A 16,666-nucleotide genomic window follows, 5' to 3' on the forward strand; every position below is an offset into this window, starting at 1 on the left:
ATGTGTATATATATATATGTGTATATATATATATATATATATATATATATATATGTATATATATGGTGCTGTTTTTGTATGACAACCCAGTGACAAGGATATCTACAGTGCCAGCACAACGTTATGACATCACGCATGCCATTGAGTTTAGATTTGTGAAAATTACAAATTTGCACTGTTCGAGTGTTGTCGTTGTGTTAGAGAGAGCAAATGTCATGAGTAAATTTGACATTAAACATAATCCAAGTTGAAGTGTTGCATCATGTTCAGTCCCCTTTCTGGCATCTGCATTTGGTAGCAGCCAAACTGACAAAGACCGTGCAGAATAATGTAGTATTTTAAATCCACAGCAGAGGAAGATATGTAGTCTCTGTAAGTAGGTATAAGGAAAAATATCGGTATTGGTTATCGGACAAAAATCGCATATTATGCATCCCTAATGTCATGTATGTCATATGTCATATCTGCCATATATCATGTACTGTATGTCACGACCTTACCGTCACAATTCAATTAATCTCAATGCCACTCACTACCTGTGCAATAACCTGCCACACAACCTGCGTAGTTTATGTTAGTTATGTGCAATATATATCATGTGCATTTTAGCTTATATTACTACTTGCGAATTACTTTTTCATACAAATTCATCCTACTTGCACCATTATATTCTACCATGTTGCTGTTTACTATATTTCTTTTGGACCTTGTAAATATATTTATTTTTCACTTTTTGGTACTTTATTTTGTATCCTTATTGCATGCTTTAGTATTTCTTGTTTTTGTTTGTTTGTTTGTTTTTAAAAGCGAGTTGAATCGATTCTTCTCATCCTGAACATTTCGCTGCACTGCTGACCCTGTGTTAACCCGCATATGACAAATAAGCAACATAACTTAGTTGTTCACCTATTTTTCAGGTGCCGTTTGTAGGTAAACAACACGTGCTAACTGGTAAACCGTAGTTTAGTTTCTGTGAAAACTAAGAAATTCTCTTTTCCTTTATTAAACAAATTTGTTAGAGAAGTTTATCTGAATTACAAGTGTAAGATGCCAACACAACCACAGCTAATAAAAGGTATCGGCTTAAACTTGCAAACACATAAAAATATTTTACAGTAAAAAAAAACAATGATAAATACATTATAAGAAAATTTTGTAATTTGAGGTCTATAAATAGTTTTGTAAAACTTTAGTAGTATATATTTCACCACAAGTATCCATGTAAAGCTTTAATAACTCGAATCAAATGGAAATTAATGTAAAGTTTGGGCCTTCAAACACTTGCTGTGTGAGTTGGGTGTGGTTTTAGCTGACAGGATTAATCTGTGGTAAGTTGATAGCTCATCAAATATAACCTGTGTATTTTAGGATGGCAGAGCCTCGATTTAACAACCCGTATTTCTGGCCACCCCCTCCATCCATGCCAAGCCAGGTAAGTTCTCAATCAACCTTTGATTTCTGTGGTGCTCACCTCTTTACGTGCCTTCTGTTTCCATGTGTGAATGTCTTTTCCGCCATTTTCTACCAGTTCTCCACTGAAACTTAAATCCCAGGTTCAGACTATCACTTGTTCTTCTGGCAGATTACGTTAGATTAGCTTGTGTCTATCTTCTATCCTGCAATGAGTTCTCCTTTTTTGGGGGGCATGAACGACATTCACACACGGTCATCTGTTGTCTGTTGAGCATGACCGTTAACCCTTTCAGCTGGATAACCTGGTCCTCATTAACAAGATCAAGGAGCAGCTGATGGCTGAGAAGATCCGACCGCTGCACCTGCCGCCTACCTCCACCCCCTCGCAGCAGTCGTTACTCGTGGCCGCCTCGTCCCCGGACGGCGGCGCTCAGCACGGCATGCCGGTGCAGAAGCCTCAGCCGCATCAGGTGCCGGGCCACCACACCACGCAGCAGCAGGGCTCCGGACAGCCGGACATCGCTCTGCACGCTCGCCCCGCCTCCAGCTCTGGACCAGGTGCCACCTTCAGTTTGTGCTTACGTGTCCAAAACTAACACCAGAAGTCGTGTAGGAACATTTTAAACAACCCAGCCTCACAGAAGATAACGGCAACTATATTCAAGTTGACGTTAACGAGCTAACTAAATTCTGCAGCCGATTGTGGAGCAAAAACTGGAATCGTTTACTGATTGATACTAACGTCATCACTTCATAACTTCCAGATGGAAGTCTGGACGACAAGTCAGCAGTGAAGGCCAAAGGATTGTGGGAAGACTGGCACATGAGACAGCTTGGTGAGCAGCCTGGTCGCATCAACCATCGCTCAGGTAAGACAGTCCCTTAGTCTGTTTGCACAAGTGTTGTTGTAAAAAGTATATGTGGGTTAGAGGGAGGCAAAGTGGAGGTCTAGTAATTGTTAAATGAGACTTTACAGTTTGGTTTTCAAAGTTAATACATGCAGTTGGGAGAAAGTTATCCTGCATGCAGCTTTGAAATGTGCTAAAGTTGTTCTGGGTCTCTTCCCTACAGGTCTGGCCCCGTCCTCTCGACCCGACAGCCACAGCACCTCAGAGGCCCTGACCCCGACGACTCCGACCTCCAGCAGCCAGAACCGCCTGGGCGGTGCCCCCTCTGTTAACATCATCTCCGGGCTGGCCAGCGGTCCTGGAGTGGATCATATGAAGGTCGGAGGCCTGGCAGGACTTTTGGGCCCCCCACCAAAGGCGCCACGGGGACGAAAGAAGATAAAAGCCGAAAACACTTCAGGGCCTCTTCTAGTGGTGCCCTACCCCATCCTAGCTGACCAAGGCTGCGTCACTGTGGCACCCAAAGAGGGCAAAACCTACAGGTTAGACACAGGAAGCTGGTGCTGTTTTTAAATGTGTGTGGACTTCTATAAAGACAAAACTTAACTAAAGGAAGGAGCTAAACACGAAACCAAGAGTTTACATGATCGCTCTATGACCAGAGCTGCCGGCTGGATGATGGAGACGTTAGCTGAGGCAACAGAATCTGAGGTGGTGAGGTAGAAAATGTGTTACACGTCTGTGTAAAGGGTCTGACGTCCACATTTCTACCCACGTTCTGCTTATTTATAAATTGTATTTGAGGAAATAGCTTCATATTTCTGTTGCAGTATACATTCTGCTTGGTCTGTTTGCTGCATAATTTGCCATCTTCTGTCTGAAACACTTTGAGGTGTCCCAGAGTAACCACTAGGACACAGGTCTGCAACCAACGACCGGAGCCACATTCGGCTCTTTGGTGCCTCTGCAGGGACTCTTTCAAGCTTTGACCAAAACAAACATAAAACTAAATTTTATAAGTTGTTATAGCAACAACAAAAAATGGCTAGTTTTATCAGTTTCCCTGTCATTTCTTTTGAACTTTGTTAATCTTAGAACTAATATAACAAATAAAACATACTCACTTTAACTTTGTTTCATTTCAAAGCAGGACACTTCATTTTTATGCATAGTTCATAGTTGGTTTTTTATTAAAAAAAAGGTTAAAATGTATTTTTCCCTTTCTTTACAAAAATCTGGTCTTTTCTTTTGTCTCAAATTGTAAAAATATCAATAAACGTTAAAAATCATTAGATATTTTTAGTTTTTTAATGTCATCCCTAGTGGCCAGAAAAGCCCCCTCCAACAAACCTAAAGTGGCCCATGGGCCACCAGTTGATAATCACAGGTTTGTGGCAGGTTTTACAGCCCCGGGCACATTTAATTTAGTGAACGAAGGTGTAAAATTGGCTCTTTTGATCATAAAGGTTGCAGACTCCTGCACTAGGGCGACATTATGCAAATAGGGTGAATTGGAAAAACAAAAAGTTTGAACTGCAAAGAAGAAGTATTTCTAACTATAGTCACCTTTGGGAAACTATCTGAAACCGTCGTGCATCAATTACAAATTTAACTATGTTGTGTAATGAAGTAATTTTTGGCTCAGCATGCAACTACTACACCTCGTTCTGTTAACCAGTGGTTGAACTTAATATCATGCTCCTATTACTTTTCACGTAATACTCATCCAACAATCATTGGGAAAATAAAAGTCCCCCCCCCCCCCATTTACAGATTAGAAGATGATAAAAAATGGCCTGGCTTTTACCAGGTTGTAAAATTATTCAAATTCAACCTAGAGGGTACAAAGACACACAACGTACTCTACCGTAGTAGTTTTTATTTAATAAACAGAATTGAAGTTAAAATGGAAGAGCTGTGTGTGTGTGTCCACCTGGCCCTGCAGCTTGGAGGACCACCTTCAGCTGCAGTTTTCTGACTGGTCAGTCTCCCATCAAGTTGTGGAGGAAGTTAGCCCAATCATCTTTACAATGTTGCTACAGTTCATTGTGGTTAGCAGATATTTGTTTCTGCATAGCTCTCTTAAGGTCCCACTGCAGCATTTCAGTCAGGTTGAGGTCTGAACTTTGACTGGACCACCTTGATTCTTATCTGTGTCGGCTGTTTTGTTGTAGATTTGCTGTTGTGTTTGGGATCATTGTCTTGTTTCATGACCCAGTTTGATCCAGTCCTCAGCTACTGGACAGAAGGCTTCACATAATACTTTGAGTCAACAATGAGCTCCTCTGTGGACCAATCACTTCCAGGTGTCTAGGTCCAGCAGTTGAAAACTAAGCCCAAATCATGACACCTCCAATACCGTGCTATACAGTTGCTATGAAGTGTTTGTGCTGATGTGCTGTGTTTCTTCTTTGTTTCAAACACTGGCCATGCTTTTTGTGTAAACATCTCTAAACTGGTCTCATCTGAGGACATAGTTCCAGAAGTACTGTGGTTTGTTCTGACCAAACTTTACAAACCTAAGTCGGGCTGCCGTGTTCTTTAACTATCAGGTTAGCTAACTGAGGTCGGTGGTATCTGACTGAAATGAAGCTTTTAGGCTTTTTAAAATTTCTTTGAGCATTGCACGGTCTGACCTTAGGGTGAATTTATTGAGGCATTCTCTCCTGGGAAGATTGACAGCTCTCTCATGTTTTCCACTTGTGAATAATCATTCTCTCTGTAGAATAGTGGACCTCAACTTGTTTGAAAATGACCTTATTACATCCCCACATTCACGTGCAGCTAGGCCTGTCGCGATAAACAATAAATCAATTAATCGCATGATAAATGAAAATTATCAACGTCATTTTCATTTATCGGCTTTATCGTTTCTTCGTGTTTCTTTCTACTGAAGACACTGGATGACAAGGCTCAACTCCGGTGCTCTTCACTGGCACCTCCCTTTCTCTTTAAAATCCATTTTAACGATCCAAAATCACATTTTTGGATCATTAAAAGCTGCTAAGCTGAGAAGCTAAGCTACGAGCTAAGCTAACAGGCTGACCTCGGGGAAAACCTTAGTCTTGTCGAAGCTCCAAAATTCACGGTTGAAACCCGTGCCTTTGTGTAAAAAGTTGTTTTTCTCTGCAAAAAGAAGCTGAGAACTTGTTTACTAATTTTCTTATTAAAAGCTTTTTGTGAAAAATGCTATGCCAGAGAGCTCAAACCACACCAAGCGTCCGCCATTTTGAGAACCAAAAAACAGGAAGGAGAGACAGCCCATGTCACGTCAAGGGGCCTCCCTCCCATTTTTCTTAGAGACACGCTGCTTGCTCCCTCTTTAGCCATCCTTTGGTTTAAACAGTCTTATACTGCCATCCAGTGGTGAAAAAAATGTACTACACTCAAAAATTAACCAACATTTCTTCTTAAATTTGACAATTACTAATTATTGTCAAATTTCAAACAATATTATCGTTTATCGCAAAATTTCTGAGACAATTAATCGCCCAGCAAATTTTGTTGTCGTGACAGGCCTACTTGGCTGCTACTTTACTTCCTAAATCCTACGGAAGTGTAAATGTGGACTTGTTTGTTCACACAGTGCTTTTCCATATTGGCTTTGTTTTTATACGCCTGTCAAAGACGATCGTGTTAAGGTTTGGTCCGTAAACTTTATCTTGTCCCGCCCATAACTTCTGATCAGCTCAAGATACTTTAATAAACCTTGATACATGTATGTACCATCACTAGACAGCATGTCACATAATTTCATCACACCAACTCCAAGGTCCAGGTCACAAATCAAGGTCAAATGTTCTACAAGATATTTGTTGTCCAAGCCATTGCCATAGCTGTATAATAGTTTGTTGATGGGCGTATAATGTGCTGTATGCAGTACTCTTGTTTCTGTGACATAACATTGCGGTAATGCCAGTTTAGACATAAAATATATTTTAAATTTGGTTGTGCTTCAGTTTATTGTTAAGAAAGGGGTTGAACGTTGTGTTATTTAGTTTCAAGTGCTCGACAAACTTCACCTTAACTTGTCCGATGCCTTGACTTTCCTGTCTTTTCCCACCGTTTAGATGCAAAGTCTGCCCGCTCACCTTCCTAACCAAGTCCGAGATGCAGATTCATTCCAAGTCCCACACAGAGGCCAAACCACACAAGTGTCCCCATTGCTCAAAGACGTTTGCCAACGCCTCCTACTTGTCCCAACACCTGCGCATCCACCTTGGTATCAAACCCTACCACTGCTCCTACTGCGAGAACTCCTTCCGCCAGCTGTCTCACCTGCAGCAGCACACCAGGTTGGTGTGACAGTAGGAAATAAATAAAAAAACATTATAATTACCCCCAGAACTGTATTTGTATTTGAGAAGCATCCCATGTCCAAAAACACAAGGTTCAGTCTAATATTGGTACATTTTTGTATTGTTTGATACCAGATCTGAATCTTGCAGGGACTGGATTTGAATTATCTGTTTGTTTTAAGTTTATGTGCTGTCATGAAATAATTAAAAAAATATATTTATTTTGCTACAGAATCCACACTGGTGATAGGCCTTATAAATGTGCTCACCCTGGATGTGAGAAAGCTTTTACCCAGCTGTCTAACCTTCAGGTGAGTAAGGGCTCTTTGAATCTTGTGATGTCACTCCATTAAAGCAAGAATACAATTTTTTTTGTGTGTGTGTGTGAAAAGCACCAATGAGCACTGTCATTACTGTCCTGTTCAAAATGTTTGCCCTGGATCTCGTTGCACAGCTTTGCAATAAATAATGCAAATTATAAACCAAAATGTGAGGCTGGATCAGGAATAGTGTGCTATGTCTTTTAGTAGGAGTACAACTGAACAAAACTGGCAAAAAACTGACAAAAATAAGGAATGGAGTAAAACCAGCTCCACTGCTCCGACAGAATTAACAGATGAAACATTCAGAGCTTCAACGAATCACAAAAAGTTGGACTTTGTATGTCTGATTATAGTTTTTAGACAATCACAGTTTGACTTTTGTACATTTGATGATGTCACAAACCCTAACCATAATTTCTGAGCTCCCTAAAAGTTTCTAATGTTTTTGCCAAACAAATTATTTTTACTCCTGTTACTCTTTTTGGTACGTACATACATTTTCCATCAGGACGTAGATGTTTTTGTTTTCTTTCACCTGACGTGTCTCTCACTGCTGTAGGGCTTACAGTTTTCTCTCCTATCCCCCCAGAGTGCAGACAGCGCACACCCAAGCTTCCGCAGATTTCAATTATATTTTAGCTCCAAATATTTTCTTCAAAACTGGAAGAGAGGGTTTCTTTTATAACTTGTAATATGTACATAAAACAGCGTAGAAACAGAGTCTGAGCCTTCTGCTGCTCAAGAATTAACAAAAGATGTGACTTTAGCTCCGTTTACTTGAGAACAACCTCTGGAAACGTTAGTGTTTTTTCAGTGTTTACTGGGGGTAATAAACAAAACAAAGAGGGTTTACATGAGAACGCTGTAGTTTCCATGTCAGTTGGGTTGCCAGATAAGAAATTATGAACTATAGTACTGTGGCTTTAAAATGATAGTATTTTGACCTAAACTGTCATATGTGCTGAGTAAAGATATTCTAAGATGAGGTGTGTGTTGTTTGTTGAACATGTGCACAGAAAAGGAGGAGGTACCGGTAAATAAGACATTTTAAATTTATCTGGCAACCCTGAGCAGGGCTCAGCTGCATTCATTGCACATGCAGCATCTGCAGCATGATCACAGTTACATACACTAACGACTCTTTGTAACTGGATTTTATTAATTTTGCTCCTACATGCTGAAAAAGGGTAAATCGCACAAAAACACTCTGCTCTCTGCCGTTTATTATAACTGTTGTTAGTGCAGAAAAACTTTGGACTGCAGCCGTCTGTGCGCATGTGCAACTTCACACGAGCATGTCACACCTCTATGGGGGTTCCCCTGAAAATCTCCACTCAGAGACCTGCATTCAGAAACCTTCGGTTTCAGAGAGAACGAGGGCTGTTGTGTAAATGAACGGCCAAACCGCATCAGAAAAGCTGCGGCTTCACTCAACGCGTCGTCTAGAAACTTCTACACACACCGCAGCTGTTTGTCTCCTTAGAATTTTTTTTAAATAAAAATCCCAGAGTGTAACATTTTGAGCAAACTATTGTCAGAAAGGCAATGAGATATTTCAAACACTTTCATCTTTTGAAGAATTGAGTGCAGTAAATAAATGTGCATTCTGTTTATGCCCCCTGTGTGACCCCTGCCTACACACTGAACCTTTCCACGCACTCATTTTCTAATTTGTTTCTATGTATTTTCTCTCGCAGTCCCACCAGAGGCAGCACAATAAAGATAAGCCGTATAAATGTCCCAACTGCTACCGTGCCTACTCTGACTCTGCATCACTGCAGATCCACTTGTCAGCGCATGCCATCAAAAACGCGAAGGCCTACTGCTGCAGCATGTGCGGCCGGGCATACACCTCGGTGAGTGAACCGCAAGTCGCTCGTTTATCTCACAGTTTCCCAGCATGTGTTCACAAAGGTTGTTTATGACACATTGTTGATAAGATGGTGACATTTGATGATGTTCTGTCTTCCGTTGACTAGAAGAGGTCATGCTTCCTGTTTGTGATATTTAAGTGTTCAACGGGTTTTTGCTGTTTGTTCAAACGCGCAGAGAGGAAGAGTTTTCAGCTTGTCATCTTAACACAAAGGGACGTCTACCGAGCTAATTGTTTTATCAATTTTACCAATGAGTCTACCTGTATATATAAAGGTTAAATCAATAAAAGCATCAACGTTGAAAGGTGTCCACTGAAGGCTCAGACAGAAACCTGAACCTAAAGTTAGTTTTAGTTGCCTGCTTCGCCGTGTACTGAATGTAAAACCTGCAACAAGATGATGAATCTGATTAAAACCTTTAAATGTGACAAGGAAGACATTATCATTATCATTATTATGTTATTGATGTCCGACACACAAAAAAATCAACGTCACATAAACAGTGAGTCAGTCTTAAAATTAGTGGAACTTTTTTTTTTAGAACTTGATCCAATGTTTTATTTGCCAAATTTATCCACAACACAGATAAATGATTTTCTACTCATGGTGTAGATTCTGAACTACAGGAATACCTGAAGTATTTATAAACATAGAAAAATGCACAACTAGGTCTGTCACAATAAAAAAAATTTGCTGGGCGATTAATTGTCTCTGACATTATTGTGATAAACGATAATATTGTTTGAAATTTGACAATTGGTAATTATTGTCAAATTTAAAAAGAAACGTTGGTTAATTTGTTTTGCATGTGTCGGGGTCTTATTTTTAGTTATTTATTTATTTTATTTTATTTTTTTCTCCTCTTCCTACCCACCTAGTTCCCTGACTGCCATTCCGGGGGTGGGGTCCGGGAGAAGGGCAGGCCGTCGGGTGTTGACCAGGACTATGTGGGGGTTCAGGGTCTGGGGGTTGCCATGGGCGGTGCTGGCGCTGTGCTCTCCCTGGGGTTGTTTGGACCCCCTGAGCTTGGCTCTTGGGTGCCATGGTTGGCCCGCTGGCCAGGGTGGCTGCCGGGGCCTGGCGGGCGGTCGGCTGGGGGTGCGTGCTTGGTTGTTGGCAGTGTGTGGGGGTGGTCGGTGGCGTGTCCTCTTCATGGTGGGGGGGTATCCTGTCGGCGGGGCATGGCCTGGGCCGGGTCTGGGGTATTGGCTCTTCTCCGCTCAAGAATGAATGGGTTTACCTCCTGGGTTTGGGCATGGGCTGCCCCCTGTAGAGGGCGGGTACATGTCTTGGACCTGGGGGGTATAGAGTGTGTATCGGGAATAAGAATGAAATGTATCGTTATTGTATGTCTTTGAGTGAATGAATGTGAGATTGAGGTTGGGATAGTGTGATTGTGTCTGTGTATGAATGGGTATTTGTTAGGCCGAGACTCGGACTGCCCCCTCTTTGATACAACTAGGGGTGCTTGGCATCGCGCCCCTATCGCGCGGCCCCCTGGTGGGGTGTGCCCTTGCCTGCCGGCGCGCTTGGGGCCCTTGGTATCGGGGGCTGGGCGCTTGGGCGTGTGTCGGCTCGGCCTGGTGTCTGCCTGGTGGGGCTCGGGTCCTCTGGCCCTGTCAGGCCTTGGCCTGGGTGGTGTGAGTCCTCGGTGCCCGGGCCTCGGTGCCTGGACCTGGACCTACATCGGTGTGGCGGGTGCCGACGGAGGCCTATGAGTTTGTCGCTGTTGGCCCCGGGGGGTCACTGTATGTGGTTGCTGGTGGGGATCTTCCGGTTCTCCCCTGTGGTCCCTTCTGGGGGGTGGGTGGGTGGTTCGCCCTGTGTGGGTGGCTCTGGGGGCTCCGCGGTCGGGGTCCCTCCTGGGGTCTTGGGCTCTGGTCCCCCCTTTTTCGTCTGCCTCTGGTCTTGGGGGTCGGGTCTCTGCTGCTTCACAATTACTAATAAATGTTCTATTAGAGAAGCCTTATACACTTATGCATGCTCACAACCACACACAAATAGAAGCAGGGATGTTTATGTAGGCTTTATATGTAGATATATAGATATGTATGTGAGTGTATATTCATGTGTATGTATGTATGTATGTATGTATATAGGCGTAGGTATGGGTATATATATTTATTGAAACTTACTGCAAAGCCATGAATATTTTAAGTTCTTTATACATATGTATTTTGTTGCTGTGTTTTGTCATGTTCTTTGCAGGTGAACAGACAGTGGCCGGGTGTTTTGAAGTGTGCTCTATTTGTATATATTTCTTATATTTTGGAGTCTTACTTTGTCTTTTCTTTCTTTCTATCCTATTAAAAAAAAAAAATAAAAAAAAAAAAAAAACCCTACACTAGAATGTCACTATAATAAATATTTCATAATAATGGTGTGGAGAGGATGGCTGTAAGGGGAGAAGGGAGGCCATCAAAAAAAAAAAAAAAAATTTGTTTTGCATGTAGTACCTTTGTTTGACCACTGGATAGCAGTATAAGACTGTTTGAATCGAAGGATGGATAGTGATGGAGCGAGCAGCGTGTCTGTTTAAGAAAAATGGGAGGGAGGCCTCTTGATGTGACATGGGCTGTCTCTCTTCGGTTCTCAAAATGGCGGACGCTCGATGTGGATTGAGCTCTTTAGCATAGCATTTTTGACGCAAAGCTTTTAATAAAAAATCATTAAACAAGTTCTCAGCTTCTTTTTGCAGAGAAAAACAACTTTTTAGACGAAGGCACTGGTTTCAACCGTGAATTTTGGAGCTTCAACAAGACAGAGGTTTATTCCCGAGGTCGGCCTGATAGCTTAGCTCGTAGCTTAGCTGCTTTTCACGATACAAAAACGTAATTTTGGACAGTTAAAATGGATTTTAAAGAGAAAGGGAAGGATCAGTGAAGAGCACCGGAGTTGAGCTTTTTGTCATCCAGTGTCTTCAGTAGAAAGAGAGAGACATGAAGGAACAATAAAGCCAATAAATGAAAATGAGGTAGATAATTTTCATTTATCATGCGGTTAATTGATTTATTGTTTATTGCGACAGGCCTATGCACAACGTGTCACTAAATGTGCTTATCTATTTAAACCATGTATTTGGTTATTGCAAAATAGGCCAGATACTTTGTTTCTTTTCCATGCTGTCCAAATCCCATTTCACACTATTGTCAAGCACCTTCACAAAGGCAGACCACGCCTTCCCGGGGGTTTTGTGATGTAGTAGAGGGTAAATGGGTAGTCCATCATTAAACAGGGGCGGAGTCCTCTGTCTTCAACTGTCCCCCTCTTACAATGCTATTATTGCTAGTATCACTCAGCCCCCTGTGAATAGCAAACAGCCATCAGTGAGGCTGATGGTCCTTCTTGATCATGCGAGCAGCTGGTTTTGGGTGTTCAGCAGCAAACTAGTTGATCCACTATGAGAAGGTGCTATTTATAAGACTGAGCTGAATACAGCACCTCAGACTGAAGAAGTCTTTCGGATGAAATACTAAACGTTTCTACAATTTTTTTGTTTTGTTTTTTTGAATGTCCAGAGGACCAGATTTAACTTTTTTTTTTAGATTTTTCTACCAGGATTATTGAGCGTGCGTCAGGGTAAATGGATAGTGCTTTCTAGTTCTTTTAACAATTTCTTTTCAGAGGCACATTTGAAATGACAAAAAAAGCTGCATTTGTTAATACACTCAACATGGCATAAACACTATAGCAATGTCTAGTTTGATGTGTTCTTGGTTATTTTAGTTTTCATCATTCATTCATCATCAATCGTCACTGATTCTGTTCAGAAATTTATGGACAGAATTTCTCGGCGCAGCCAGGGGGTGGAGGGATTCCGGTTCGGTGGCCTCGGGATTCCAGCTCTGCTCTTTGCAGATGATGTGGTCCTGTTGGCGTCATCGTGCCGTGATCTTCAGCTCTCACTGGAGAGTGTGTAAAGCGGCTGGGATGAGAATCAGCACCTCTAAATCTGAGGCCATGGTCCTCAGTTGGAAAAGGGTGGATTGCTCTCTCCAGGTGGAGGGTGAGGTTCTGCCTGAAGTGGAGGAGTTCAAGTATCTCAGGGTTTTGCTCACGAGATAGGGTGAGAAGTTCAGTTATCCGGGAGAGACTCAAGAGTAGAACTGCTGCTCCTCTACATCGAGGATCCAGTTGACGTGATTCAGGTGTCTGGTAAGGATGCTTCCTGGGCGCCTCCCAGGGAGCATCCTTACCAGATGGGAGGTGCTTCGGGCATGTCCGACTGGGAGGAGATCCTGGGAAGACCCAGGACACACTGGAGAGACTATGCCTTTTGGTTGGCCTGGGAACACCTTGGAGTCTTCCCAGAAGAGCTGGAAGAGGTGGCTGTGGAAAGAGATGTCTGGGCCTCCCTGCTCAAGCTGCTGCCCCTGTGACCTGACTTCACAACAAGCAGATGATGGAGACTTCAGAACAAGCAGATGATGGATGGATATCTTTAACAAGCAAAACATCACATGCTGAAGGCTTGATAAACGGTTATCTAGTTATAGATATGGCGGGTATATTGATGGCTGTTTTACGTAAGACAAGGTAGCGACAGTTCATATCAAATATTGAAGGGGTGTCTCATTCTGTGGTAAATTATTGTAACTGCTATTCTGGGATTTAAGATAAAGGGCTAAAAGTAGAACGTGGGATTATATTAGTTTGTGTGCTGATACAGCCGCTAACATGCAGACATAAGCTAGCATTAGATTCAGTCGCTCTCCAAAATAAATCCCAACATTTAAAGACTCTCAGGTGTATTTAAGTTACTGTTTGAGTTAAAGGGTCATGTTCAGATGTATAAACATGGTAAGCAGTAACATGATGTTTGTTTTGGAATTTGTTTTTGTGTTTTCAGGAGACCTACCTAATGAAGCACATGTCCAAACACACAGTGGTGGAGCACCTAGTGAGCCACCAGTCACCCCAGCGGACCGAGTCTCCCAGCATCCCCATCCGCATCTCCCTCATCTGAGCTCCCTGAGCAGGAAGATTTTTCGGAGTCTGCGTTCGGCCGGACCTCCCCGGGCCCCGCACCTACGGCCATCTCCATCAGACTTACAGTACGTTACCTTTGTGACAGCTGACATGAGAATTCGGTGTAAGATTCAGAAAACGGACAACCTTCATCCGTCTCGGGTCGCCTGTCAAAAGTGAGCACAGCGGTATTTTTGTGAATGTAACAGTACAGCTTGATGTTATCTGGTGGCTTGAAGAATGTCTGGCGTCAGATTCAATAAGCACTTTTGTAAGCATCGTGTACACCGTCGGAAGCGTTGGCCAATAATGTTCTAGATTTAAATATTTTTTTTTTTAGTTTAGGTCTTTTTCCTTTTTCCATTTAATGGGTTTCCATAATATGCCAGATGGTATTTGCCCTATAAGAGTTGTGAGAAATAAATAAATAAAAAGTTTGCTGGGTGTATGTCAAACACATCTAAAGAAAATCGTAAAGCACTTTTTGGCCTTTTGATTTTGGCTCAAATGATTTCAATCATGTTGGATGGAAAATGCCAAAGGGCATAAGTTGTGGCAGCTAAAAGTACAAATACCCGTCTTTTGCGTGACTTTCTTTGTTTTTCTTTACATTTCTGCACAAGGACTCTTTCACTGAAATTTGACTAAAGGCAATCGCTTGATGACAATTAAAACTTTTTATGATTGTATTAAGGAGGCTGAATTATTGGCACGAGGAAGCAAAAATAAATCTTTTTTTTTTTTGTTAAAAACCTTTCACTTCATATTTGAGTCACTTCTGTGATTCTGCCAGTCGTTACAAACACTCCTTTCATCCCAGTGATCAGTGCCATATAAAAACTTTGGAAAATTTAGGGGGAAACTTTATTTTTATTTTATGATTCGGTTGAGCTTTTATATTTTATAAGAATTACCGTATGTGTCGGTGCCAGCTCTTTTTCACCTCTTCGCCACTTTTTTTATTTTTTAATATAAGCTCAAAACAGCTAAGATAAAAAATTTACTCGTGAGTGGGTGATTCAAAATCCAGCCACTGGACCAAAATGTGAAGTTATTGTACAGTTTCTCTAACCCAATCAAGGTTTTATTTTAATTTTAATCTCTAATAAGCTTTACCCCTTTGGAATTTGCAGTATAAGTCAGTAGTTATGTGTTTGCTGAAGGGAATCCACAGCATTTGTTTTGTTTTTCTTCTTTAGTATTATTTTTTATTGTACACAGTATTTGTTGTATTTTTACTGTAACTGTAATCTCTGAATGGTACTTCTAGAGTCCCCTGTGTTCACCAGGGTACTTCAGAAAAGGTGCTGCGACTAGACGGTAGGTTTTGAGATGGAACTGAGACTAATGTAAAATACATATACAGTATATAGAACATTTTCAGAAAAATAATAAGAAAAAAAAATAAGAATTAAAACCTACGACTCAAGCCACTGGCCTGGAAACGGACATTCACTCCAAACAACAGACCCTGCCTCTTCAACTTAACTCTCTTCTTTTGAGCTCATGGGAAAATGTACGCTGATGTACCATAAAGTAGTGGTTCCCAACCCTGGTCCTTGAGGAACACCATCCTGCACGTTTCAATTGTTTCCTGCTCCAACACACCTGATTCAGTGATTTAATTACTGCAAGTTCTTCAGAGGCTTGTTAATCACCCATTGCTTCAAATCAGGTGTGTCAAAGCAGGGAGACAAGTAAAACATGCAGGATGGTGTTCCTCAAGGACAACTGTTGGGAACCACTGCGCTTAAACCATGTTACTTGTTTATAGCACCTGTTTCTACGTTTCCATCTACATTTTCTGTTTGTATTTTTGTAAAAGTTTATATATAAATTTTACTGTAATTATTTTAGTCTACCTGTAAGCTCTTATTAATACCCATGTTTTATATCAGTTATTTACATGTACGCCTTACAACTCCATTACTCTGTATTGTGTTCTGCAGTATTCAGTCGTGGAAAGACTTCTTTTGTTTTGTTTTTTGTTTGATCCGCATGGAGTTCTTGAGCTGTAATCTGTATAATTGTTTAACCCATGTTCTCTATAAAAAGATATTCTGTAGGATTATTACACTTTTTTCTGTCTTGCATTGATGTTTCATATACAGTTTCTAGACGACTAAATATGCACAGCCGAGACTGAGAAGTCCAACTAAAGTAATCAATGTTTAAAAAAGAAATGAAAAAAAAAAAAGCTTTGTATCTTTACCTTGTTTAATAAACAGACTGTTAAAACTATCCCGTTTCTTGATTTGAGTTGGAAACTAAACTTTTTTTTTTGTGGTAAATGAAAAACAAACAATCAACACTTTATTTATGAAAATAGTTCTTTTTTTATTCTTGTACAAAAACAAGTTTCTTTTTGATTTGCACACTTCAAATAAACATTTTTGTTGGTAAAAGCATTCATGCAGCAGCAAGATGAAGTTTAAAACCTCATCCCTTCAGGCACATGACTGAGACTTTTGTATTAAACTAAATAATACCAGTTTATGGTTGGGCATGGACATACTTGGACGTGTGTGTGGAGGACTGGAGCTTTTGTTTTAATTTTTTGAGATAGAAACTCTTAAAGCACAGTCTGAACGTGAAGTCTTTGTTTTATAACTTGTAAATAACAAATCCTAACAAATATTTTCACATCTAGTCGTGTATTTATTGCGATGTGCAAAGCAGAAACGTCTGCTAATCTGACCACAGTATGCAGCTTTACAGGAGAATCTTAAGTAGAGAGGAAAGAAAAACAAGTGATGCTGTGAACAGATTCTGTGTACTGCTGGAAGTTTTTGGACACTTCACATGGTAAATATTGGAGTGGGGGCTACTAGAAAGACATGTGAGTGACCTGTCTCACGCTAGGTACCATCAGTACCATGAGTATATCATAACAACATGAAATGGGCCCTTTAAAAATAATATTTTTATATTTGATATCAGTA

General features: G+C 41.1%; 1 protein-coding gene across 1 annotated transcript in view; it reads left to right on the forward strand.

The window, feature by feature from the left end:
- znf362b (zinc finger protein 362b) overlaps nt 1-14,027 on the forward strand; it is a 15,800-nt gene extending 1,773 nt beyond the window's left edge. Inside the window, exons 2-9 of the mRNA XM_037684265.1 lie at nt 1,369-1,432; nt 1,707-1,971; nt 2,178-2,282; nt 2,485-2,803; nt 6,332-6,556; nt 6,792-6,870; nt 8,580-8,738; nt 13,606-14,027. Of these exons, the coding sequence (XP_037540193.1) occupies nt 1,370-1,432; nt 1,707-1,971; nt 2,178-2,282; nt 2,485-2,803; nt 6,332-6,556; nt 6,792-6,870; nt 8,580-8,738; nt 13,606-13,722 (1,332 nt within the window). The 5' untranslated portion in view covers nt 1,369 and the 3' untranslated portion in view covers nt 13,723-14,027. The remainder of the gene's footprint in view (nt 1-1,368; nt 1,433-1,706; nt 1,972-2,177; nt 2,283-2,484; nt 2,804-6,331; nt 6,557-6,791; nt 6,871-8,579; nt 8,739-13,605) is intronic.
- Nucleotides 14,028-16,666: the final 2,639 nt, after the last annotated feature.

This window comes from Nematolebias whitei, chromosome 11 (genome assembly GCF_014905685.2).
Source record: "Nematolebias whitei isolate Nwh7 chromosome 11, NemWhi1, whole genome shotgun sequence".
NCBI classification, from domain to species: domain Eukaryota; kingdom Metazoa; phylum Chordata; class Actinopteri; order Cyprinodontiformes; family Rivulidae; genus Nematolebias; species Nematolebias whitei.